This window comes from Lagopus muta, chromosome 2 (assembly GCF_023343835.1).
Source record: "Lagopus muta isolate bLagMut1 chromosome 2, bLagMut1 primary, whole genome shotgun sequence".
In the NCBI taxonomy this organism is placed as follows: Eukaryota; Metazoa; Chordata; class Aves; order Galliformes; family Phasianidae; genus Lagopus; species Lagopus muta.
The window spans coordinates 49,786,633-49,814,184 of record NC_064434.1 but is presented as its reverse complement, the minus strand read 5'-3'; the positions used below and the strand labels follow the sequence as shown (position 1 = coordinate 49,814,184).

General features: G+C 36.0%; 1 protein-coding gene across 11 annotated transcripts in view; it reads left to right on the top strand.

Annotated features, from left to right (window-relative positions):
• Positions 1-27,552, top strand: part of TRDN (triadin) — a 208,688-nt gene that overhangs the window by 7,062 nt on the left and 174,074 nt on the right. For 4 of the 11 annotated variants that reach the window (XM_048937081.1, XM_048937076.1, XM_048937082.1 and 1 more), the window contains exons 1-2: positions 286-826; positions 25,790-25,996. In XM_048937081.1, coding sequence (XP_048793038.1) covers positions 805-826; positions 25,790-25,996 — 229 coding nt within the window. In that variant the 5' untranslated portion in view covers positions 286-804. Of the gene's footprint in view, positions 1-282; positions 827-25,789; positions 25,997-27,552 lie in introns of those variants that run through there. The other 7 variants (XM_048937079.1, XM_048937077.1, XM_048937080.1 and 4 more) reach the window with 5 other exon arrangements.

Sequence of the window (27,552 nt, the reverse complement as noted above, 5' to 3'; positions counted from 1 at the left end):
ACTTTCAAAAGTGTTCAGTAGTACTTAGATGAACTTCAGAAGTATGTACATTAATGTCAGCACATCAAGAGTCTTCCAAAAAATCAAAATAAAAGAAGTTAACAATTTCATAGGTTTAAAATGGTGTCTTTATTAGCTCTGTAACTGTGATTAAGAATCAAAGTGGAGAAAATTACCTAAATTTACCCTCCCCCTTAGTCAGCAGTAAGCTGTGTAGGACCCTCCCTAAGCCAAATAAGGCCAGGAAGAATGTGCTAAGCATTGAGTGTGCTAAGAATAAAGTTGAGCTGGGGTGGATAAGGTTACTTTGAACTCCGTATTTCATGTTTCCTGACATACCCCCCCAAAGAACAGCAATTATGTTAGTGAGGCTGCAGTAGTGTTAAACAGCTCTTTCCCAGTTCTTTTGTTTTGTTGGGGTTTTTTTTTGCTGCTTCTTCATGCTTTCCTTCCCTGTTTAGAGATGAGCCTTTCTGCTGTTTGTTTGCCATGCGCGTGGTTCTTAGGATATTAGAGAAAACTCACTGGAAGGCATGGCTATTTTTGTTAGAGGCTGATACTTAAGACTGAGCTTGAAGTATTGCTGCTGGAAGGCCTGAGGTTGCTCGGTGAGGGCAGGAGTCTGCAGAGGAAAGAGAAAGTTCAGAGGGGCACAAAAGAAGAACAAACAGAATTAGAAAAAGTGGAGTACCTCCCTCCTGCTTGTTCTGCAGCTCCTGCAAGAGTGAGCAACCCAGAGGTATTATTTAAGCTGCCACTGTAGATCTTGACCTTTTTAACAGAGTATCTCTTACCATCATCATCATGGCCGAGGTTACAGCAGAAGGTACGGTAACTATTTTCAAATATAATTAACCAAAAATGATATGTACTTTGACAGTGCAATTGAGCTGGTGTGTCAATATGATTTATTGCTCTTAGAATACAGTTCTTTCACTCCAGGATCATTTCAACTGTTTGTTGGGTTGCTTTCTTCCTCTCTTTCTTGTCTTTGGGTTGTGGTGTGTTGTTTTTTTTTTTTGTTTGTTTGTTTGTTTTTTTCCTTTTTCACTTGTAGGCAGAATTTTTACCAGTTTCAGAAGCAAGTTTTTTGTACACCTCTAAAAATAGCATTAGCCTCATATGCAGAGCATCTCCATTGGAGTGATACAAGAAAGAGGAATGCCTGAATGCCAGGTGTTTCCACTGTTAATTGTTTTCTCAGGTAAATCATTGGTGGTCCCTTACAGGCAGAAATTTTCCCAAGTATAAACAAGAGAGCTTAGTTATTGGCCCTGATATTTTATGAAGCGCAGAGCATTTGTGAACTTCACATCAGGTTAATGCAGGGTGAAAGCTACTTGTCCTTCAACCCTTATTCAGGTAAACTTCTAAAAGAGTCAGTGAAAGTTGTACTGAAATGATTATTCCAGAGTTTGGCCTGCAAGAATGAAAGGCAGTTGTATAACTTATAAATACATATTCTACAGTATGAATATTTCATGTACTTCAATATTTCCTGACCATTCATATTTAAATAACATTGTAGATGCATAACAATATTTTATCAACCACAGCGAGACAGAATATTTTTAAAACTCAGCTTCTTTAATACTGATTTTTTCAGTTCAATTTTATTCCTCTCTTTTTATTTCAGCGTGGATTACTCGACTGTTTATCCAAATTTAACAATGATACCACATACACACAAAAAAGAAAAAAGAAAAAAAAACAGAAAACCCCAACAACATACAAACAAAAAAAAAACAGGCACAAAAGTTTAAAACATTCTTCTGAAAGTTATTTTTATTCTACTTGTCAAGGTTATGTGCATTTTAGTGTACCAAAGTTGTACTTTTTTTCTTCTATTTTTCATTATTATTTTTAAGAGGATTTGTATTAAGCAGTATTAGAGAGTGAACCAAATTGTCTTCCAAAAATTCATGTTAGAAACATGTCAGGCTGTACAATCCTTGTCTGACGTCCGCTTAACCACAGCGAGTAGACAATGTGGGGATGATTTTCTGATTACCAGTTGGATGGATCTATAAGCCACTTCTGGCTGCAAATAATGCCAAAACACGTATCTCTGTGTGACAGCCCTAATCCGAATGCTTGCGCTAGTTTATTTGGAATTTCTTAATTGGTTTTGTTGAAAACATTGATTACTTTGTAGTTGTTATCAGGAAATCTGTGAAATTACATTTGTTTTCCAAAATGTGTACATTAACACCATCACTGTTAGAGGAGCATTGTAGAATTACTTCTTGCAATGCTCTCCAAGCAAAACAAAGAAAAAAATATCAAGATTCTTTGAAATTTGTAGCAAGCTTAAATGACTTTTTAGTCCAAAAGTGTCTTTTCAATAACTTAGCTAATCAAAGAAAGAAGATAAAAGATCCTAAAAAAAAAAAAACAACAAACATGGGATCTGAAAATGTTTTTATAGTGTTTACGAGTGCTCCTTAGCTGTCACAGTGCCTGCTTTTTTGCTTTTGTGCAAATCAGTAGACTTAGGTGACAAGAGGCATCAATCAGCTCCTCAGTACCTGTCTTTCAGCAGGACAGGCAAATTCGCTAGAGAATAGCTGTTGTTCTTTTGTATATTTGGAATAGGTTTATGTTGATTGGCTGATTTTTAAACTTCATCCATGAGGTGGAAATTGTACTCATGGTAAAAAACTAAGAATTCAGCCTGAGACAAATGTTCCACTGCAGTTTATTTTCCTCTGGGGCTACTCCTGGCAGTCACAAATAAATCTGAAAGTTTAGGTCTAAAATTCAGCAACTTACAGTTTCTGCAAACAAACAAACAAAAAAAGTATGTCTTGTTTTATATAATGCCTTTTTGATTTTTTTTTTTTTTTTATTATTCTTATTTTTTCTCAGTCTGTTATTTGCTCAGGTCTTAATGATTTCACTGGGTTTAAAATCCTTGCTCAAAGTGGTTGGAATTCTAACCTCTGTTTTGTAATGTCAGCCACATCTCACTCTTTGTCCATGGAGTAACATTCTGACATATCAGAGTGTATATAGCACTGTGTAAGGAGCCATGCAGGCCTTGGGTCTGCCATGGCCAGTGTGGCTACTGATTTATGGAGGTGGTTCAGCCTGGACATATTGATACTATTGACACACATCTCAAGATATTTTCTGACAGCCAATGCCATGGCCTATGGTAGGCAGATTGGCTTGATGGAGTGCTCTTTCAGATTGACCTCACTGTAATGACAATGACAAAATTTCACTGAAAAATGTATTCACAAAGCAACGACTCCTTGAACTGTAAGACTCACATGCTGCCTCTACATTATCATGACAACAAATTGCTTGATGTTCAGATTTACTGGTGAAGTATACCTGGCAAAAGGCAAAAAGTAATCTGTGAAGACAGCAACCTATTAATATCCTGAGAAAGCTGCCAGGACTTAGGTATCCTGCTGGTAAATATTTAGAAGATTCCAAGGGATTATCTTCAGCATTCTCATATTACATGTAACTGCAATCGCAGAGTTGCACTACTGAAAGCTGGAAGTCCATACAACTGTGTACAAATAAAAGTTCAGTAGAGATATGACTACTCTGTCTTTGTAATGCTCTCAGGAATTGTAGTAGTTGTTATTTATAATAATTACTATTATTATTATTATTAATATTAATTTCAGCTGCTGCTGAGATTTTATAAATGTCAAAGACTTCCATGACCTCTTACGAGCTTGCCTGGAAAGACAGGGGTATCTATTTATGCACCTATGCTGTGCTTATGAACACAGTGATTGGCCTGGGCTCTATGGCACACACAGTTAGAGCTGCCACCACTGAAATATGAATACAGAAACCCTTGTTGCTCTGAGAAATGGCTTGTATCAATGTACAGCTTTATCTGTATGTGTACGATAGCTGCAGCAGCTGCCCTATACTTGGTCATTTCTACCAGCCCAATCTACCGCAGGTTGCATAGCAAAGCTGATGGCCATCCTCTGGCACATTTTCCTCCCACACATGGAAGAATGAGCAGAGGCTTAGAAGCATTCAGAGCCTCTCCTTGCTTCACCTTGCATTCAGAGCCTCTCCTTGCACTGGAGGCTGTGCACTGATCTGTTCCAGAGAGGTGAGGAGAGTAGAAAGATGAGGTTTCTCCTCCAGCTGTTTGTCTGCCACAATTTATTTCCCCAGTGGAGCAAGAGAGAAGCAGGCATCGAACAGAAATGTGTCAGTGAGTCACAATTTGGTCCTTATTTTATTGCTGAGAGCTATGCGACTACACATTTTCTCAGAGTACGCTGCAAGACAGGTGAGCCCTGAGGCTACAGGCAGCTTGTCAGTGACAAACTCCAAATTAGCTTGTGACTTTTGGTCCTTGTATCTGGCTGTTTGATAACTACTGAAAGTCTTAAGATGTAGAACATTTCGAAAAGCAGATTTAATGTGATCTGCATGTTTGAAAATGAATATACATTAAACCTGAAAAATATGGGAAATAAGCCAGCAGGTAAAGTGATAAAGACTTGCAGAGGGCAATGGCCAGAAACTAGCAATAGTTTTCAGTAGGCAATAACTAGCAAAGTCACTTTTGGCTACTTTTCATGGTAATTCACAAAGTGCTGCTAGTTCTGCTGGCAGCAAAAGCAGCCTAGGTGAATGAATTAGGTTAGATTATTCGGTGTTATCATTCATTTTGATTAAGTCATGTGAGATGTTTCCTGTCCTTTGATTAGACTGTTAGATTTAGAAAGTTTATATAGAATTTATTTGCAAGAAGACAATTTGCAATATGAAAGGATATAATCTTTTTCATGCCTCAAGTGTTGACAAAGAAGAAAATAGACTGCCTTCTGCAGGGAAAAGAGGAAATAAAAACAGGATAATTTTGGCAATGACTTTTTTGAAGCAATCATTCTTCTCCCATTCAGAAGTAAAGTCAACAGCCTTATTATCTGGAAAGAAAAAGAAAACTCAGGACTGCCTGTAAAAATGTAAACCTTCCAGGGTAACAGAAGCTGCGTATTCTCTCTGAAGTTCCACAAAACTTGGATTTCCCTCTGCCTATATTTTGAACACCTGAGCTGATTGGTCTGTCTGGCACTTTGTAGCCTGAGGCAAGCAGGCCTGTGACCAAATTTGCTAACCTAAATTTCAGGCTTAAAAATTAGAGGGCACTTTTACTCACAGCTGCAACACTATGCATGCGTGCTTAATCAGTACAGAGACTTAACAGACTCTTACTTTAGGGATCCCTCTGGAAAGTGAAATTAGCTATGGACAGTGGGAAGGCTTAGAACATGTAAACAGAGCATAATCTAACATGCAGTGACACTGCTCTGTCATGATCTAAAAATTGATTGTGCACAGCTAACTTGTGTTTATGAGTGTGTTAATGGTGTGAACACAGGTTGGACCATTTATTTTATTATTCTTTTTTTTTTAAAGATCGTTGTGCTCAGCAGCATTTGGAACATTTTTATGGTTACTTACCTAACGAGTGAGATATAAAATCTTGGCAACATTTTCAAATTATAAGTGTGTCCAGCTCCCACTGATTCCAAAATGAAATCTGTGCAACCTGTTAGATTCACAAAAGCGCCAATCAGGTACCTAATCCTAGAAAAAAATCTATAAATATTTTGAGAGGTTCTGCTCATTGCCTACAATGTAAACACTAAGGGGTGGATTCATGCTGCTTCTGCTGCCATAATTAAACCTTCAAAATCTGAGCTCTGTTCTGGAGAGCAGAGTTTGATTTAGGTTAAACTACATTTCATAATGCAGGTCTGGCATCAGTCCAGAACACACTGAGGACAGGGAAACTGGAGGTGCCCTCTGCAAGGCCGGGCAGCTGCTTGTGGGAATGGCAAAGCTTTCCTGTTCTCTCTGATGCCAGTATTGGCTGGTTTCTGCTCTGCTTAAGCAGATTGAAGTAGTGGACAGTACTCACTTTACTAGCTTAAATGATATTTAAAGCAGAAGAGGGTAGATTGCTTTAAATTAAAATAATTGAAAAACCTTTTAAATCACCAATTTTAATCATGATTTAAATCAACAAACAGGAAATATGGATTTGAAAGCAGCAATTTTAATATTATTTTTGCAGTTGTTTTCCAGGAAAAAAAATGAAAATGAGAGACTGATTTCTACTGGCTGATTATTAATAACTTTAATGGCTTGATCATAGTTTTTCATTTAAACAAAAGTGAATTTGTTAGAAAGTAGTATAAAAGTGTAGCCCTTACCACATGTTCTCTTACTTTCAAATTAATTTTTTAAAATATTAATTTTTAAAAGCATTTAATAAAAACTTGGGTTTGTTACTCAAAAAGTAGCAGCGGTTGTATTTCCTGCCTTCCCAGAATGTAGCATCATTTGAGTAGAACTTATGAAGAACTACTGAAAATGAATACCGATATGTCTTCAGCAGTTGCAGATGCACAGATAGTGAAAAACAGCAACAGTGGCTAAGATCACACTGAGAACAGAGGACATGAAGTAGATAAGGGGGTCTGAACTTTAAAGTCACTACATCTAAAGACTTAGCTTGAAATTATGAATGTCTAGCTATGCTTCTCATCCATTTGATCCCACAGTCACGTTCTCTTGGCAGTTTTAAATGTTTTCATTCAAAATTCTGATTATTTCATATTTTGGTATTAGTCCTGTCTCTCTATACAGATCTTTGGTGCACTAAGATAGAACAGTTTAGGCTTTCGATCACTGAGTGGAAATATGCAAACTCACTGGATTTTGAGAAAAAGAGCTAAACTAACAGAACAGATCATGTAAGGTATACACGGATGCTAAACAGCAAAGCAGTAGAAAGCACTGGATTTTTTTTTCATTCAAAACTGTTTCATACACTGAATCTACCCTATATAACAATTATAATCAAGACAGTTCAGTTGCTCAAATCACGGTCAGTGTTTGCTTTACCCTTAGGAATCTGAGTGAAAAAGCTATGGTTTTAAGTCCTCAATAAGCACCACTCCCACTTGAGTCCTGCGTTTCCTTTGAGCTTTTTTTAGAATCAGTTTTACAGTGTCTCTGGACTGAAAGTTCTGCTTGGTTCTGCATGAAATCATTTTTCATAAGAATGAAAATACAAAATGCCAGGCATAGAAAAACTTTCTCACTGTAGAAGTCTCCTTTTTCTATCTTCAAAGATAGTATTAAAAAATCCTTTACAAATATGTAATGAGTAAAGACCTGCTACTGCCTGTACATGCTTATGTTCTCACAACTTCAAAAGTATCTCTGTACCTTTGCCTGGAGTCAAATTGTCAAAGGCACAATGAATCTCAGCTTTTGTAGCCTCCTTTGGTATGTAAATTAACTCTTTTTTTCCCCCTTTATTCTATTATGTAGATTTAAGTTGTGGTTCTCTATGCATGTCAGGAAGGCTAAATCTTGTTTCAATCTCTGCTAATTCACAATTGACACAATTACCATAAATATAGTTTTCTGGTAACTATTTTACTGTTTCAGACGCATTACACATTACACATTATTCAAATGTTAAGATCCTCGTTTTACTTGGGCTTTTCCCTCCTATAATGGCTAGAACCTTAGTTGTTAGTTTTGGCCTCAGATTTATCTGTGTAATTCCTACTGAAGTCAGTTGGGGGATGTAAGCGTGTGACACATATTACAACAACTTAACATCCCAAAAAGGCAACATCACATGTATGATAAAGTTCAAGCTAACTACTTCATAATTTTTAAACTTCAATATATAACCAGCAATTGTAACTTGAAATCAGCATAACTTATTTCAACTGTTTTTGCTTGTTTTAAAGAAAAACTTTAAATCTTTTTCTTCTTAGAGATTTTTCATATTATCATTCATGGTAGGAGTTAAAATTGTGAGCATTTCACGAGGTGTAAAAACCATACTCATGTCTTTAAAAATTTACTGTTGCTTTTCTTTTATTTTTTCACCAAGAATATTGTTGTGACTATTAATAGCTAAAGGTCTCTGACAATTGTGGCCTTTTCCTGCATGGCACTGCTACATGACTGTATGGCTGACTCTACCCTATCACCTGGTGCAGCTTCTAATGCTTCTAATCTCTGTGTGTCACAACCCCTACTAAAGTTGATAAAAATGTTATTTTGGTAGTAGAGTGTGCATTCTGAGGTACAAGGGTTTCTGCTGCTTCAAAAAAGAGTGATTTGACAGTGCTCAAAAACTTTTCTCCTCTCCCTTTCTGGTGTCAATATGTTCATTTTTTTCTGCTTCCCATTCTGTCTTGTACTTCACACACATATGCTGGTATGTGTACATGCACTTCTGGCAGATACTGTCCTCTTCAAAGAGAGGTGACATAATTAGTGGGCATTGCGAGGATGAGCTGATGACTGGACTTGGTGATCTTAGAGGTCTTTTCCTACCTTTATGATTCTATGATTCTATGATAATAGTTATTTACAAACGTTGTAAGGTTTTAACATTATATCTACTGTATCTGCAAACTCAGCCACTTTCACCATTTTTATTCTCATTTATCCGTTTACATTTTTTTAACACTTTTCAAATATGAACATCATTTCATCTTTCAGGTGTTCCTTCTTTCTCTGAAAATTCCTGGGCAGACAGATAATTTGGTTTTATCTTCTTCTTAAAATAGGTGTAGATCAGTTCCATTGGAGAAATTGTATTGTCAACTGTAGTGTGCTGGAGGAAGAATTTTCCAAGTGAAATTATTTAACTAGCAAAAAATCCTCTTTATAATGCTATTATGTGTCATTTCCTATTCAAGAATCTTATTTTCAGCCAGTTTTACTTCTCCCTGTCATCTTGTCATTGCATGAATAAGCAGGAATTAAGACCTTTCCTCTTGTCCTGTAGGAGGTTTGCAAAAACTTGTGGAGACATTTCAGCTCTCGTTTCTGTAGCTACACAGGACATTAAAAAAATGGCTATGATTAATATTAGTTTATTGCATTTACAATTAGAAAGGAACAGTGAAATAAATCTTGTATTAGTAAATCCTTAAAAAATTCCCTAGATCTGTTTCCCAGCAATACTCATTTTCTCAGATACCTGAGCAGCCTGCAGCACTGTATAATGTGAAGATCAATCCCTAGACTAAAAACCAAAACTAAATAAAATCACATATATCTTTTTTTTTTTTGTCATAAGTATAGCCATCTAAGATCAAGTTAGAACAAAATTGCATGATGTGTGCTAAAAAATATGTAGTATTCACAACTTTGAATTCCTAGTTGTACACTGCATTCCTCTTTCTCTTGTCAGTTTTCAACTTGTAACATAAGCAAAAACACAGGTATGTGCATTTTCATTTAGAATATGCTTTATTTATGTAAACATCAAGTAAGCACAAAATAGAACATGAATGCATTTTAAAATAGAATATTTTGTGTGTTCTTCAAATAGAGAAATGAGGATTTTAAAATCTTAAAGCCTAGAGCACTTCATGAAGAACTGCACCCTGTCTTAAGGTCTGTGATTTTGCAGGATCATGTCATAAAACCTTCAGTATCTTCAGCGTGCTTTCGAAAGCTTGCTTCATAGTAATAGTTGTCATGTTAGTTTCCTCACTAAAACCTAAAACAGTTTTTGTCAACTGTCCCTAAGGAATATACAAATGAAAAATCCTTCCCACAGATTCAGTAATTCAATTAGTGTCAGTGAAAACTCCGCTAATAGTTTGTGCTTTTAGAGGATTTGTGCTCTGCAGTCATATTCTTGAACATCACATCCCACCATTTTTTTCTACATCAATTCTATTTTTATTCTACTTTTACCACTTACTGTAAACTCTTTTACATTTGAGAACTCACTGAATCTGTCAAGTTAATGCCTTTGAAATCACTATTGTTCCTGGTACAAACACAGTCCTTGTTATTTTTAAGGTTTTGTTGAGAATTGTTTCACTTTGTATAACTGAATAATTTGAATTCTTCAAAAGGTAGATACACCCACTTAGATCTTTCATTTAAGTTATCTTCATGGAGTTTGCTAAATCACTGAATTTTGTTTAGGAAAATACTTTCTTGTCTTCACGTATAGTCAGGACTTGCTCTTTGCTTTCAGTATTTCCTTTTCTTTCATTCTTTTAATTAGAAGAATCAAGTGTTCCTGCTACATCAAATGTAGAAATATTATCTTTTATTCTCACAGCGATTGGAGAGAATATTTTCAATGATTTTGAGTAACACTAGAACTACAGTGTCTCATCGACTGAAAAAGTAAAACATGTTTTACATGAAACAGCATATATTTTTAGTTAGTAAATTGCTCACTAATTTATGGTTGCAAAAATATTTCCAACTTGTTTATGTTCTATGACAGTGAAGTGGTAGGATGTGGAATTATAAACTATTGCATTTCTTACTGACTTAACCAGTATTTCATCAACAACTTTCTGGACATAGATATGAAGCATGTGAACTTCCCAGCAGACTACTCAGACTATGCAGACTACTCATTCTCAGCAGATCTCTTGCACAAATATAATTTTTACTGGCTTGTGCTCTTCATCCTTTCCTTTTCATGTCCATCATCAAAATTTACTCAGTGTAAAAGTTATCTTCCTCACCTTTCAATAATATGAATCTAGCTCTGCTTTCTTGCACTTTTATCCTATGCTTCTTTCTGCAGAGAAGTAGCGCCTGTCCAAAGGTGTGCTGTGCATAACACAACCCCCAGAATTTGTGTTTTCCATGACAAGCTCATTTCCATAACACTTTCCTTATGCTCACAGAATCTAGTAAAGGCATTTTCAGCACTTGATCACAGGAACGAAGATCTAGAGATAAGCTCTAGATACTTAATGATCTCCCGTTTTTTTAGTGGTTTGGAACAGCACCCACTGAGGATAGAATACCAAAGGACTGTCAGATTGTAGTCCACCAGGGAAAGCAATTCTGGAAATGAAGGAGAAAAAAATCTAACTTGACCATTTGGAAACCAATTTTCATTTATTTCCTCCAGTAGATGTCTCATGAATGTCCCTTAAAAGCTAATAATACCACTCCTGAACTAATCAGCAGCTTGAGTGGGAGGTCACTGTTGATCTGAACTTGAAAACAGGCTCAGCTGTAAATGAGACATCAGTCTTATTTAAGTTTTATTTGTCTGCTTATGTGGTGTGAAGCTTTTGTCATAGTTCTTAATGATGGAAGAACCCTAAAGGCATTTTAACATTTCTCCAATACTCTGCCAAAGGCAGCCTGTCTGCGTGGGTCCTGGGGAGTACACAGGATGCTATGCAGTATGTGGGTAAAGTCTTTTAAGAATTTCATCCTACACAATTTCTTTCACACTTCCGCTTGGCACCTGCCCTAAGGGCTAACAAATAAAATGCCAAGAGATGATCAAAATTCTGTGTTCTGTCTAACTTTTGACCCTCCCATTTCTTCCCTTCCATTCCAATATATATTATAAACTGATGAAAATAGAAGTCTCATTTACCTTATTGCCACAGTTGATTATTTTTTTCTTTTTGTATTGTTTGTGCTTTTATTTTCATTCTAATCACAACAGGGTTAAGTTACAGTAGCAAATGTCTAATGGCCTGCTTCTATTTCAGTATTCTACCATGTGAATATTGCACGCTATTAGTCATTCAATTATTTTATATACACTTTGCATCTATTCTCATCTTCCATTATAATAGTTTAATAGCATTCGGAATGCATTGTACTTTTCTGGGGATGAATTGTGTTAGTGAGTGAAAGATTATCATTTTTGTGACCGTAAGAATATCATCAGTGTAATCTGTAAGGCTGAAATATCGACTGTAATGTAAATGTTCATCTTCAATAAATGTGAAAGTATGCATTTTTTATTTATTAGTACCTATCTAATTACAGCTGAAGCTGCACTCTATTGATATAATAGAAAAGGAAATTAATAAAGAGAGGTTAGATAATGAATAGGCCTTTGACCAGAATATAACAACCTGTAAAATCTTGCAAAGATATACACAGAATAACTGAGTAGCTCTCCAAAGCTTTCTTAAAAATTTAGAAAGGACTATCAACTTCAAAATCTGCAGAGGACGTCTCTATCTCTTTTCATTATACTAGCAAAGATATGAGTTGAGGTTGCTGTATTAATATTAAAGAAACTTCAGAGAACTGCTTGAAAGTTTTCTGAAATAAGAAAGTAACTGTAGCTTTGATATACTTAAAATCCAAGATAAAAAAAAAAAAACAAAAACTGAAAGAAACTTTATATACACATTGAATGTATACAAACACCTTCAAAAGGCAGGCAAAGGAGATAAACAGTAGCATTCAGAGAAAATCTGTGATGTATTTTGCTGAAACTTTACACAATGTAGAGATGTAATGAGCCAAAAGTTAGAAGGAGAGATGTGGGATCAGTTCTGTCTCCTGCCAGATTTCCAGTATGACTGGAACTATTGACTTAATTGCTTCATTGCTTCCTTCCTTTCAAGCAAAAGTAGTATGATCTTACCTCATAGTGAGCTGGAGGAAGATATATATTAGAAGACTAGAGGCAAATACATCCAAATCTGAATACCTTTAAATATACATGGAGCAGTGCTGTGTGCCTTGTATATGACTTGGGACAGTGTGGATGTAAATCTGAAAACATTGGGTTTCCATGGGACATGTTTAAGTATAACAGAAGCTCTGTGAGTACTGCGTAGGTAATTTGAAAAGTAATAACAGGCAGATAAATGTGCTTTCAGGTGCTGTTTCTGTTTCAATGATATAGCCCTGGTTAATCAAGGAACAAAAGAGGGTTTTTTTTTTCTGTTAGTTGAAGGGAAGTGGATGAAACTGACACAAATATGTATAAATAATCTTTTTAGTTATCATGCTTGAACTTGCAATGTAAGTATACAATCTTCTCTTTTCCTGCTGCCATAAGAGTCAGGGTAGGAGGCACATAAAAAGCTGTTGAGCTAAGACTGAGGTGAGATGCCAGAAATTTTGTAGAGGTCTTGCAAGTGTCTGATGTGCATGCAAGGAACCCTAGCTGGGATGAAGCTTTGCAGCACCTGCTGTTTGCATGGGCTACAAATATGTGATCTCCTACTCCGTGGATTTGCTATTGCAGAGAACCTGTGGGGGGTATTACCATTTGATGGCAGCAGAATGATTTTGTGGTGACTTTGTGCATGTTTCCAGCAATTGCTAAACATTATTTGGTTTAGAATCCATGAAATGAAATAAGGAAACAATCATTCCAACTAGACCAAAATTTTTCTCTGGTGTATCTAATTTTCTATTCCAGTTAGCAGTAACATAGCAAGGTCATCTTAAAATGGAGACCTTTATTTTCTCAAAATTAAGTCTTTTAAACTGTGCTGAGGTGAGATTTTAAGATACTGATTTTTTTTATTATTCCATTAAAAAGTGGAAAGGCTTATTTCTGCTCTAAGATACATCACTGAAATTTGAGGACTGCTTTGCTGAAATCTGCTTAGATGTTATTCAGTCTTCCATGACCAAGTAAGGGGGAGCTCAATTTTGTGTCTAATGTTTTAGTACAGACACAGGAAGTAAGAGAGGCTATGGCCTTGAGAAATATTCATATTCTGAAAATGTAAGTAACTGGATGACCTATCAATGCACAGAGCAGGAAGATGCTCAGAAAGAGAATCTCAGAGTTGTTTCAACAATTTTGTTCCATCTTTATGCTAGCACTAATTAGACAAATGCAACTAAAATGAATTAAAATTAATGAACATTTTGCAACATTCTATGCCCTGCACAGACTATATAGTTTGAATTTGTTTTGTAAAATTAAGAATCTTATATTTTTTTTTAAATGTCGCAGGGCTATTATTAATTTATTCTCCCCATTTTGGCTTATATGCTTAGGAGCTCAAAGTAAGTGGTATAAAGCATACTCTGTTCAGATAGATACTAAAAGTATTTTTAAAAATCATCATTTGATTTAGATATTTCTGGATCCAGAGAGGAATTCCATCTATCTATCAAAATAAATTTAAGGGAATCTTAACCTACAAGTAAATCTTCCATATAAATAATTTTCAGGATTAAGATGACACTTTTCTGAATCATTTAAAAATCCAACTATGGATCAAAATTATTTTCCTTTCTAACATCTGACTTAATACTGAAAACATGCTCTTCAGATACTGTAGCTTTTATGTAGGTAAATATTTCTATTTTCAAGAATGTAGAGGAAGCCATTTTTACTTTTTATACAGCAAGCTAATACTGGAGAAATACATATATTCACAAATATAGGAACATATCGTGTACAAACACTGGCAATTTTCTACGTAATGAAAAGAATGTTGATTTTAAATTACCTCATTATTTCTTTATGTGAAAACCATTAAGGTTGAGTTTTTGACGAATATATATAGAAAGTAAAAAGCATTATTTTGGGATTTGGTTTTACTACATCAGTTGGGGAAATAAGTTAGCATTTGCTGTAGGAAACAGAAAACTCTTGAGGTAGATTAATCAGTTGATAATTCTGCCATTTCCCTTTCTGTGAATCATAATGGTTGTATGATGCTATTATGCTATTACTATATACCAGAAAAGACTAATGAAATTTTGCTGCCCACATAATAATACAAATATCAGGCACAAAAAAAAAAAAAAAAAAAAAAAAAAAAAAGCCTTTCACTTCTTGGTTCTTTGGTTTTTTCCATGTCTTTAATACAACTTACAATTATCTTTCAATTTAGAGTTGCTTTAGAACTGGGAATTTCAGTTATAGTCTGGAAGTAAAACCATTAGCCATTTTAAGTGCACACATCAAAGTGTTGCCTTTCATGCAGCATTACTTTTTTTTTTATTTTCCCCAAGAGAAAGTAATAGCTGGCCCCCAGAATTTGAATTATTTGAATTTGGATTTCACATCTTCTTCAGATTAATGGCAGCGGGAAGGTACAGAAAAGTATCTGCCTGTGCATCTCTCTAGTTCTAAACTTGCCCATAGATAAGAACAGAACAGTCTTGCTGTCAACAGGCACAGTCTGACACACTTGGGACACAGGGAACATTTCAGTTTCACTTTATATGTCATATGGATATATCACTGTCTGGTGAGCGATATTTCTATGAATTATTATGGAGAATGGCTCTATTTCTGGAGCTGAATAATGGAACCAGGTAACCACTTCTTGGCGTTTATCACTGGGATAAATTAGAGAGCATTCAGACTCTCATATCTGTTTGGTCAGGTCTTTATTATTTTGTCTCATTTGCTCTGCAGAGATCTGAATAGGTGCACTAGAAAGATTTAAAGTGCAGTTCCATCTCTGGATTCCTATAATAGATAAAATTAGATAACAAGAATTTGAGGCCTGGTTTCCAGGTCACAGAAGCAGGAGTCCCTGAACCAATCTTTAGGCTATTCATTGTGCTGTTGAGCAATCCTTCTGGGCTGGTTTGTTCACAATGTGTTGGTGTGAAAATTAGAAATATTAGAAGTCCTTAGGGCTTAGGCACAGGTACAAGATAGACTCTCTAATAGTCTCATTTGTTGTTAATCTACTTCTGGATAAAAGTCAGATGTCTCTAGTAATTTCTAAAATCTGTTCATAACCTTGTTCAGCTGAAAACAGATAGATTTGAGCTCTCAGAAGGAAAAATGCAGGTAGTGGGTACAATTACTGAAGTGATTTTTTTTTATTCTTCAGGTAATCTTCAAAGAAATCTAAATGATATTGTTTTTTCATAGAATCATAGAATGGCCTGGGTTGAAAAGGACCACAATGATCATCGAGTTTCAACCTCCCTGCCATGGGCAGGGTCGTCAACCTCTAGACCAGCCTGGCCCTCCAGGGATGGGGCATCCACAACCTCCTTGGGCAACCTGTTCCACCACGTCACCACCCTCTGTGTGAAAAACTTCCTTCTGATATCTTACCCAAACCTCCCCTGTCTCAGTTTTAAACCATTCCCTCTTGTCCTATCACTATCCACCCTCATAAATAGCCATTCTGTCTCCTGTTTATATGCTCCCTTCAAGTATTGGAAGGCTGCAATGAGGTCTCCCTAGAGCCTTCTCTTCTCCAAGCTAAACAAGCCCAGTTCCATCAACCTTTCCTCATAGGAGATCTGCTCCAGCCCTCTGATCATCTTAGTGGCCCTCCTCTGGACCCGCTCCAAGAGCTCCACGTCCTTCATGTTCTGGGGTCCCCAGGCCTGGATGCAGTACTCCAGCTGGGGCCTCACAAGAGCGGAGTAGAGGGGGACAATCACCTCCCTCTCCCTGGTTGTCACCCCTTTGTAATGCAGCCCAGAACACAGTTGGCCTTTTGGGCTACAAGCACACACTGCTGGCTCATGTCCAGCTTCTTGTCTACCAGGACCCCCAAGTCCTTCTCTGCAGGACTTCTCTGCTCTCAAGGAGATCTTCCCTCAGTTTGTATAAATAACTGGGATTGCTCCGACCCAAGTGCAGCATTCTGCACTTTGCCTTATTGAACCTCATTAGTTTTTTTTTCACGTGCCCACTTCTCCAGACTGTCCAGGTCCCTCTGGATGGCTTCCCTGGCTTTTCCTTCTTTTCAGTGTGTAGATGAAATGCCATATGAGTATCAGCATAGAGAAAAAAGACTTTATACCTGTACATGAATACTCTGTGATCTTTTCTCATCAAGCTTGCTTCCATAACTGTTTCACATTTTCAAAAATTTGTCCTTGCTATAATCCAGTAACTTTTACCTAATGCTGAATTCCATCCCCATGAGTTCAAGAATCTTTTTTGTCCTAAATCCAGAGGAATGCTCTCCAAAGGATTCCTCCAGATCAAAAAAAAAAAGGAGAAAAATGACTTCAAAGGAGCCATCTTGATCAAGACTACTGCTACTACTTTTTTATTAGACTCCTTGACAAAAGGTGGACCTTTGTTCAAAAGCTCCTTTTTTACTACATACTGTAGCTAACTACAGGTAGCTTGAAATAAAAGAAACCAAAAAATCATCTTGTTAATCATTCAAAGACAAAAATGTGAGAGATAATGCTAGTTCCTCCAGGAGAAACACAGATCTGGAATTTTTTTACAGAGATTCTTTATACTGGTATGGTGGTATAGTTGCTGGGAGTGAAAACAGGTATTTGTAACCTACAATTTATCCTTCAATATTTATTATAACTATCAATATTTTACAGATGGGAGCATCTAAATGGACTTTCTTTTTCTTATAGAAAAAAAAAAAATAGCGTATTTCTGTAATCCCTTATAAACTTTTTAGGACTGTATGCAGTTGAGTTTCCAAAAACAAATAACAAAAAGGATGCATACAGTGCTGTTGCTTCAGAAGGTTTCATGCTATTTAAAGATAAATGGCAACCATTTTCCTCTAACCTTCATTTTGACATTTTATAAGATAAGATATACCTCTCAGCTTATATCAACTCACAAGTATGTCTGAATAACCCTTCGGCACCTCTTTCATAAATGTCAGAATTCTAAAATGAACAGTAAGTAAAAATTCTTTTTACTGTTTTACAGAAAAAAAGCTTGTTTCCAAAAAGGGAAGGTATTACTACCAATCAATAAAAAGTATCTTGTACAGAATACAACAAATAATGAATTTTTCAGGATACCGAGAGTTTAGTATTGTATGCTTAGAAGTCAGTTACACTCTTCTCTTATCTGCATAATGAGGAATTCAAAAAGAAATGAGATTTTTGAACAAATCTCAGCATATTTAGAAGAAAATGTAAAAGAGGGGTCAAAGTGATTAGGCATTTCAATCAGAAAGATGTAAGTCTCCAACACACTTTTGGAAAGTGAGTATCTTGCTTGTCCCTTTGCTGTAGTTGGCTGCTGGTTTAATATGCAGTAAATGGTACTTTTTTTCTTATTCAGTATGAACAACTGTACTTTTTGCAGTTTTGTCTTTGTAGGAATAATTTATTCCATGTTGATTATTGTTAACTCAGTGGTTTTCTAAGTTCTCAAGAAATCACTATATGAAGTAATAGACCTGTCAATAAAATGATATATACAATTTCCCAGTAAAATCTCCTGTCTTTTAAACCTGGACCTTACAGTTTTCCTTCCCCTCCTTTTTTTCCTAAAGTCATTTCAGATGTGAATTCTTGTAAGGAAGCTTACAATACAATGTCGTATAAGACTATTTCAGCAGGCTCAACAACAGAGAGAATCTGTTAGCAGCTAATAACTGTTCATTCCTTCTATGCCTGTTATACTTGAATAATAACCAGGATAATGTAAAAGTTCTTTGAAATATATATGCACACAGGAAAAAAAAAGCACAGATAGAATGTTAAAAGTCATCTCAGCACAATATTCTTTATAAGCAATTTCAGAACGAAGTGAAAGTATTTTACACTGCCTTGGAAATGTACACCAGACAAATTTTCCGGTACTTAATGTGAAGTATCAACCAATCCTCTGCTGAACTATGAAATCAAAATATGTAAAGAAATACAAATGCTGCCTGTTTCAGACATTTACAACCATATCATTTTCAGGGTTTATAAATTGTGGAATGTGCTGTTTGGAAAGACTTTTGTACCTAATCTTCCTTTCAGGGTCAATGTGTCTTGTTCCTCATCTTAATTTTCTGAAGATCTTGTTTGCTGTTACACTTCAGTGAATTGTATTTTCCTTCCCTACTGTCACATTTGTTTTCCTCAACAAAAAAATTTCATAGCTACTTCTGGGATTTCCATCCCTGCCCCATCTCCTCCCCCCTACCCTCCCCCCATCCTTGCTGAGGAGAGCTCTTGTGGCAGTGAAGCCAGGATACCCTAATGGATTCTGGCTCTTTGCTTATAGCACTGGTCCAAATCCATCATCTAAATCTGCATGGAAAGAAGTTAACTATGTAAGCCATCTCAATTTATGATGTACATATACTTTTTTATATGCACAGAAGTTTTTTTAAAAATGATCTTTGTAGCTGTTCTCAGGAAAAAAAAAAGAAAGAAAGAAAGAAAGAAAGAAAAAAAGAAAAAAAGAGAAAGAATAAGAAAGGATGGACAGACACATGCCTTCAAAAATTGTAGCTAGACAGAAACGATGTTCCTTAAAGCTATTTTTATTTGATATTCTTGGAATGTGATGAAGAGCTGTTGTGCTTCAACTGTTTAATCAGTTCAGCAATTTATTTATACCAGGTATTATGGTGCACTATATAAGAAATATCAAAACGTAGTAAGAAATTTAAAAACATTGGAACTTTCTGTGTTTTCACTGTTTCTTTTATTGAGAGTTACTATCTCTTCACAGAGGGTTTTGAAAAATTGTTCTATATAAAAAAGAATGCTCCCCCAAAAACATATTCTGTCTTTTTATTATAACAGCATTGCATAAAAAATAGTAATTTGTTTCTGAAAAGTTCATTTTCTCTTGCTGCTCTCTCCCATTTAGAATCACCATACTCCTCACAGTATATTGATGAGGAAATTGCTATTATTTTGCAATGGAAGAATTATGAATCCAAGCAGGACATAAGCAGTAGTGTCTAATGAATTTTCAAAATGAAAAAATCCTGTTTCCATTTAAGTGGAATTACAAAGAAAGAGCAGTGGAGAAGTAATAACATAACTAAACTATTGCTTGTTGAACTTTTTGATCTTCTCTCCCAGTTTCATTAATTAGTTACAATGATCATCTCATGCTATGAGCAGGTACTTCAAAGTCAGCAGACCTACTTCAAAGCTTAGATTTAGCTGGTGAGAATGAGGTTATCAAGAGCATGAGAACTGTCAACATGGCAGTTGACTGGTCCAGGTAGTGTGTTATCATGTCTTCATCAGTAGCCACTGCATAATGCTGAAGAAAAAATATTGAGTTCAAGTATTAAATGTTTACTCCTTACTCTACCATAATATGCTAGAACCTCCAGCATATAGAGATTTGAAATAAGGGCGATCCCTGAGCTGGAGATTATATATTTGTTTTTAAAAGTACTGATTTTTTTTCCATGACATTTCCCAGTCCTTGTCATAACATGGCCATATCTCATTGGAAAGTCATTTTCATTTTCGGCTCATGAAGTTATTATTAGTGAAATAAGTAATTTATTCAGGGAAACTTTACTTTGAGGGGTTTTTTTCCACATAGCATGTGGTACTACTGTATCCTAACAAAGCATCTTTACTAGAATGCCAAAATATGGATCACAGCTTAGAATACAGAATTAATAACTTCTATTGTGTTCACTTACACTATTTATTCTTAGTAATAAATAACAGTAATTAATATTATATAATAGTAGTATTATTTATTTATATTGCATAAAATTCACATTTTCAAGGAATTATATTGAAATGACAAAATATGTCTTTTATTCTAAAAACTTCTTATTGAAATTGATGCATGTGTTCAACAGATTGGTGTACATAATTCCTTGGAGAATGAATGGGAATCATTAATAGAACTTCTCAAAATTATCAGATGCTATCTATCAAAAATAAAACCAATGCAGCTATAATAACAGAAAAGGAAATTAAAAGAATATACAGCACAGTATGTAATTGTAAGTGCTTTTTTGAATTCAATTGTTCAGTTAATTTTCATGCTCCATCCACTCTATATTCCATAATCTCTATTCTATTTCTTTTGTAGTGTAGAATTGGTTACTGCATAATCTCCAACCCTATTTTCCACATTTCATAAAGAATATTACATTTTTATAACTATCAGTCGCCAATAAATCTGCAAATGTTCCCTCACAGACAGCCCCAGTTACAACTTTTTAAGCCATTAGTCTACAGAGATGCTACCTTTTGACTTTGAGAAGTTTGCCAACATATACATATGTGTTGAGAGGTTTTTCTTTTTGCATTTTGATTATATAAGCTGTGAGTAGAGCAATATGTCAGTACACTGTGCGATGACTTTCAAAATCTGTATATTCTGGGATCAGTTGTGAAACTCCTTCTACATATTTTTTCCTGTTAATCATTCCAGTTGTATTCTTTCATTCATACATAGTGGGATGCAGTATGAAACAGAAAAAAAGATTTGTCAGCCATCTTAAGAGAGGATTTATGCTGCAGCTCTAAATAAATTATTTTTTTGTGGGTTTGTTACATTTCTGCTTATCAAATGGCAGAAGCTCCTTTAAACTCAGAACACCTGTGATAGGTAGGTGCCTATTACCCATTTCTGTGCTGAACTGAATCTCTTTGCCCTATCCACAGAGCCTGTTGCCAATAGTGGTGAGAGAGGAGCTTGCAAAGATAAACTGAATTTGCCTATTTGAGATATCTTTCACTGATTCAATCTACCTCTCCGTCATTATTAGGAATTCTTGCCCTTGTATTACTACGTTTGTTCAATAGGAACCATGACACATATTAGTGGATCTAAGAAGGTTCTTAATCAGTTGAAAGATACCAGAATTTCATTGTTCCCAAATGTATTCAGGGAAAAGGCATGAGTCCAATGTAGAGTTTCCAACTCCTTGTGCCTTTGAAAAATTGGCCAAATCATCTATATACTTTTTGGGTGCATTAAAAAGAGCTTGGCCAGCAGGTCGAGGGAGGTGATCCTCCCAATCTACTCTGCCCTGGTAAGGCTTCATCTAGAGTACTGTGTCCAGTTCTGGGCTCCCCAGTACAAAAAGACAGGGATCTCTTGGAAAGAGTCCAGCAGAAGGCCACAAAGATGGTGAAGGGCCTGGAGCATCTCCCCTATGAAGAAAGGCTGAGTGAACAGGATCTGTTTAGCCTTGAGAAAAGAAGACTGAGAGGAGATCTGATCCAGGTCTATAAATATCTGAGGTGTGGGGAGCAGAGTGGTGAGGCCAGACTTTCCAGCAGTGTGTGGAGACAGGATAAGGGGAAACAGCCAGAAACTGCAGCATAGGAAGTTCTGCACAAATGTGCGCAAGAACTTCTTTACAGTGAGGGTGATGGAGTGTTATAACAGGCTGCCCAGGGAGGTTGTGGAGTCTCCTTCTCTGGAGATGTTCAAGACCTGCCTGGATGCCTACCTGTGCTACCTGGTGTAGGGAACCTGCTTTGGGAGTTCCCTTCCAACCCCTACAACTCTGTGATTCTGTGATTCTATGAAGGCAGAAAGTTTCTGGACAAAAGTTATTAGGCCACTTCAGGAATTTTTGTTTTTGCACGTTACTATTAACTGCATCAGAAATTCTGCCTTTTTCTTTCCACTTGTATAAACCAAGGGGGCAGAAATCATATTAGAGAGATGAAAAGAGAACTATAGCAATGCATACCACCTAAAAAACAGGAACAGGCACTGCATTTGGGGTATTTTTATGTGTATGGGAAAATAGTAATTATCGTCAGAGCTGCAGCAGTCTGCACGCTCAGTGAAGATGATATGATGGACCTTAAAGAATGCATCAGATTATTGTATACACATTGCCCAGTCCTTCACCAAAGGGTTCTAATCTCTACCTCTTTTCTCCCTCTGGCATCCTCCTTATGTAGATTCAGATTCCAGCCTGCCACAAGAGTGGTGAATTGATAAGGTCACTGGGTTAAAGCCCAAGGCTCAAGCGAGAGTTTAACATACAGTGTAAATTTATACAGTCATTCTTTCTGTTTTCTACTCCCTTAATTAATATTTAAATATTCCAAGTGAAGTGAAATAAGTTGAACAGGAGCCATTAATGACCTGAATCCAGAACACTCTATAGTCTGTTTATTGGAGTGTTCATCTGGGAAGCAGAATAGAGAAGTCAAAATCTACTATCTCTTCCATTTAAAGGCAGACTGCTCTGAGGCTTCTCAAGTCTCAACTGAATTGCCCTAGAAGTAATGTTATTATTTAAAAAACAACCTCCTTCTTTCTAGCAGCATGGATAGCCCTTTGTTTTTAATACATCCAGTATTACCCAGTCTTAAAATTACATTTTGCATTAAGTATTCTACTTGATTTTTTAATTTTTTAAAATTCTGTTCTCAGGATGAAGGCTGTAATACAGAGGATAAGTAGGAAATAACATAAATACAGGAAATGACTATTTTATATTTGAATTAGTCTGGACAGTATAGGGCTGTATTGCTTTTTTTTTCTTTGTTTTTCTAATTTTTCTTCAGGGGTACTGGGAAGCCTAGATGCTAAATTGCCCATTCCTTCATTCCTTGACCATAGACTCCCTATGCTTATTATGCCTTAAGGAGAACTCAGCTCACTAACCCAAAGGGGTTAGCTGCCAGAACTACAAGTTCACCCTAAACTCTGAAAGTTGCACAGTATTCTCCTCAACATTGCCACTGATTGTCAAGGTTTATTTATATCTCTGAGACCTTATGGGTCTTTAGATTGTATCCTAAGTGACAAGACTGAAGCCAAAGGATTAGTAAGAATCTCAGTGTTTCAGCGGTTTAGAATTTAGCAAATCAATCTGTTGATGCAAATGTGGTATTTGTGACCTGACGGGGCTGTTCTGTGTGCACGAGAAATTGTGATGTGGAGTAAAATGTATATATCTCTGGAATAATCTTTTTATGAAATGTGCATAACTTTTAAAAGTTCCTAGACCCATTGAAAATCAGTAACAATCACAACTCAGTGCGCCAGAAGGCTCTCATAGATGTGGCAGTGGGCTGAAATTGGATGGCTGAAATTTTAACAGCCTTCAGCTGCACCCTCCACTATTGAAAAAGATGTTGCCACCCCCACATCTGGGACTGCTGATGTGTTCACAAATCTAACCTATTGCAGTGTTCATCTAAGTATACTAAACTGGCTTGGATTCTGGTTGGCTATAACACAGGCAGAGAAATTGGTCTTGGGCATGAAAATACTAATTATATGGGTGGGAATGTCTGGAATTAGATTTTAACCTGTTGCTGAGTGACACCTCTCAAGTGGGAAAGGGACACTTGATAGGCTCCAGCAGTTGATTTCAAGGCAGCAAATATGTCTGCTTGGGCAAAAGCTCTGCTCAACTATAGTACTGGATTTCCTAGGAGTCCAGTGGAAGGCCTCAAAGATAATTAAGGGCCTGGAGCATCTCCTGTAGGAGAAAAGACTGAAGTAACCTAGGTCTGTTCAGCCTGGGGAGAAGGAGACTGAGAGGAGATCTGACAAATGTTTATAAATAACTATAGGGAGGTGGGAGGGAAATAGATGAGGCCAGGCTCTTCTCGGTTTTGTGTGGAACAAGGAGCAATGGCCTAAAACTTGAACATACATAAGAAATTCCGTACTAATATGCAGAAGAAATTTACGGTAAGGGTAACTGGACACTGGCACAGGTTGCCCAGAGGGGTTGTAGAATCTCATTTAGGGAGATATTCTAGACTGGTCTGGATGCCTACCTGTGCAATCTATTGTAGGCTACCTGCTTTAGCAAGGGTTTGGACTTGATGTTCTCTTGAGGTCCCTTCCAACTCCTCCGGTTCTGTGATTCCGTGAATATTTTTCAGAGGAAGAGAGCAAGTACAGCTAATTAGATTTGTGAATAATGCTGCCTATACTTGTCCCATTTTTCTTTACTGATCTAATTGTGAAAATAGTAGGACTGCTAGATTTGGAAAAGAAGTTAAGATCAGTAGGAGATGGACAACAAAGCACACAACATTTGGGCACTCAAAATGAAGGACAAGGCAGGGAAAAACATCAGGATTGCACCATAAGTACTGCAAAAATGGTAGTGGGGAGTCTATTCATCTTTGTGTAGTGCAGCTCTTTCCCTTTCTATACCCCTATCATCCTAGAAAATTATTAGCTTTTGGTTGAGTAGCTGCAAAGGGACATATTTGATATCAAGGTGAGAAATAGAGGTATGAGAAAATCAGGCATCACCTTATTCCTTGAAAGTTCAGACCTCTGTGTGGACAAAGGTCCCTAAAATCACTGATATTTATTGAGAGTTGTTAAAAAATGAACCCACCTACACTGGGAACATATGTCATATCATATATATCATACAGTAGCTTAACAGTAGGTTACCAGCAGATTTGTAGACTAAGCTGGTGGAGTAACATGTTCTACTGTTTTTAACTGTGAAGTTATGAATATTTTTACTTTTATTGTTTTATATTCTGGAAAACAACTACCAACCAAGATTTTTTAGGCTATCACTGTATTTTATGAGGAAGAGTAATATGGAGCATTTCAAATGTTGTCAGTTTTCATTTACCAAAATTAAGATTTGTGTGGAGAAATAGTTTTTCTCAGTACCCTAAGAAAAAGTAGATTAACTTTTTAACTCTCCATTAAACATTTAATTTATAGCAACAGTTAACTTAGTTAATGTTAGCATTCACCTTCCTACCTTCTTACTGGGACCAAACCAATGAATGCTTTTTGAAATCAAGCCTACTTTGGCATTGTAACTCTTTCTTCTAAAGAGATAATCTAATTATGTGAAAATGAGAAGATCTAAGGTATTTAAAAATCAGGTACAAGCTTCCTTGAAGTGTAATGATACTGTATGTTTAAATCTTTTGTGTTTCTGTTGGATAAAATGGGATATAAACGTCCTTGACAGCAGAATTCGAGCCAAACCTCAAGTGGCATAAATGCGTTAGCTCCATTACGGATAATGGAAGTACACTTAATCACATCACCTAAGAATCTGGCCTACAGCCCATAACAAGACAGTCCTTTGGAGGGTAATAATATTTGATGTTTTCATCAATCACTCTCCTAGGTCTGTAGCTATCTGTGGCAGACTAAAAAATGTCACATCATAAACAAAAAGGCCAGTCATGGCTATTTCACCATGTTTGCATCCAAATAAAATTTACTAATTGTGGCCCTAGTTCAGGAAAATCTTCTTTCAGAAAATGTAATATTTACTTTTGTAATATTTACTTTTAATTTACATGTTCTGAGAACAGATGTATTTCAATACAACAGTCAAATTCTTGCATCTTAGGCTCCAAGTTTTATATTCTCATTCCTTTGCTTTTACTTGCCTAGGACGTATGTCTACGACCACTACAATAACAGATGGTAAGAATGGATCTGTTCCATCATCCATGAGAATGGGCAAGAAATCAGTTACAGAAGACCTTGTGACAACATTCAGCTCCCCAGCAGCATGGCTTCTTGTTGTGGCTCTGATTGTTACCTGGTCAGCAGTAGCTATTGTAATGTTTGACTTGGTGGATTACAAAGCCTTTGCAGGTAAAACTCAACATCTTTTGTTTGATATATTTTATATAAAAATTTAAAAAATTATTAAGGTGTGTGTATTATGTAAATATGAATGAATACCTTCTTAGAGTTAGCACAGTGTCTCTGCTGAGTTTACTGTTACAGGAGATATTGTGAGAAATGTCAGAATATATTCATTTATACTTCGTAAGTCGTTATAATTTAAATCTTTCCATTTTGCAGTCCATCTTTATCCTGGAAAATGTATATGTTGACAGTAATATGATATGTATATGAGCATACATGCTCAGATTTCTGTTTTGCAATTTCAATATAAAAATATTTCAAAACTAATAAAATGAATTATTAATTTCCATCTTCTTAAATATATTTTCAAATTTCTCTTAGTTTCCTTAAGTATTCTGACATCTGCTTACACAATTCCATCACAAAAAATATGAAAAACACCATTTGTAAACATACTAACTGTAAATTCATCTGCAAAACTCGTAAGTACAGAAAGACAGATTCTTAGCATTAGCTAAGTCACAACCATACCCTCACTTAGGCATTTTAAGATTGGTCAAACTGAGTATACAGGATCAAGTTTGGGAATAGATTGGTTTTTGAGGGCAAGGCATGTTCATTTGGCACAAGGACTATGATTCTGGTTGAGGAATGAGAAGAAAGAAATGGTGAATAAAAATGAGCTCATCATTACTTGATTTTTATACCTTGTAGCTGGCAGTCATGTATAACAGAAATTAAAATAAACTTGTGTTTTTAAAGCATACTATTCAGCAAGCATGAGATAAGCAGGCTGTAGTGACTGGGAAATATGTGAAGCAAAACTAGAAAAGAAATGATGAAGGTCCTTTTCTTTTCTAAAGAAGAACACCAGCTCTACAGTGACCTCATCTATAACAATAATTAACTAGGAATAGAAATTCAGCCATTTTATTAGCTTACTGATAAATCCATAGATTTTAGTCCTGCTGTAAATCAATATTGACCTCAAGATTTGCTGAAAAATCTTTTGAGGCAAAGAGCTTGAAAGAAACCTACTAATTCTGATTTGATGGATGACATAGAAGCTTGGAATATAGACAAAATGTAAGGCAGATCTCATTTAATTTTTTACTTCTAATTTGTTTTCAGAAGGAATTCACTTGAGTTTCAGTAACGTGGAAACTTCCTTCTGAGTGACCCTTCCTACACAAGCATCAGATTTTAATATGAACACCAAAAAAAATGTGGCAAAATGGACATAAACCAAGGGAGAGAAACCACCATATTTTGCTTGTAATTTTCCATATTAACTATCAATCAATCATATTCTTACTATTTTTCAGTAAGGAACAAGGGTATGCGTTAGACAAAACTAAACTAAGCAATTCATAGACTGGCTGTCAGCTTATGCATGCTCTGTATACTACTCAGGGTAATATTAAGCAATGCAAAACTATATTTTTTCGGTAGACTCAGGGAAAATTTCTAGGCAGATGGAAATCTGATGTTCACATTGTATTGGTTAAATGAGCTTAAATCCCAAGGGCACTGATGCAAACTGACATTTTCAGACCAGG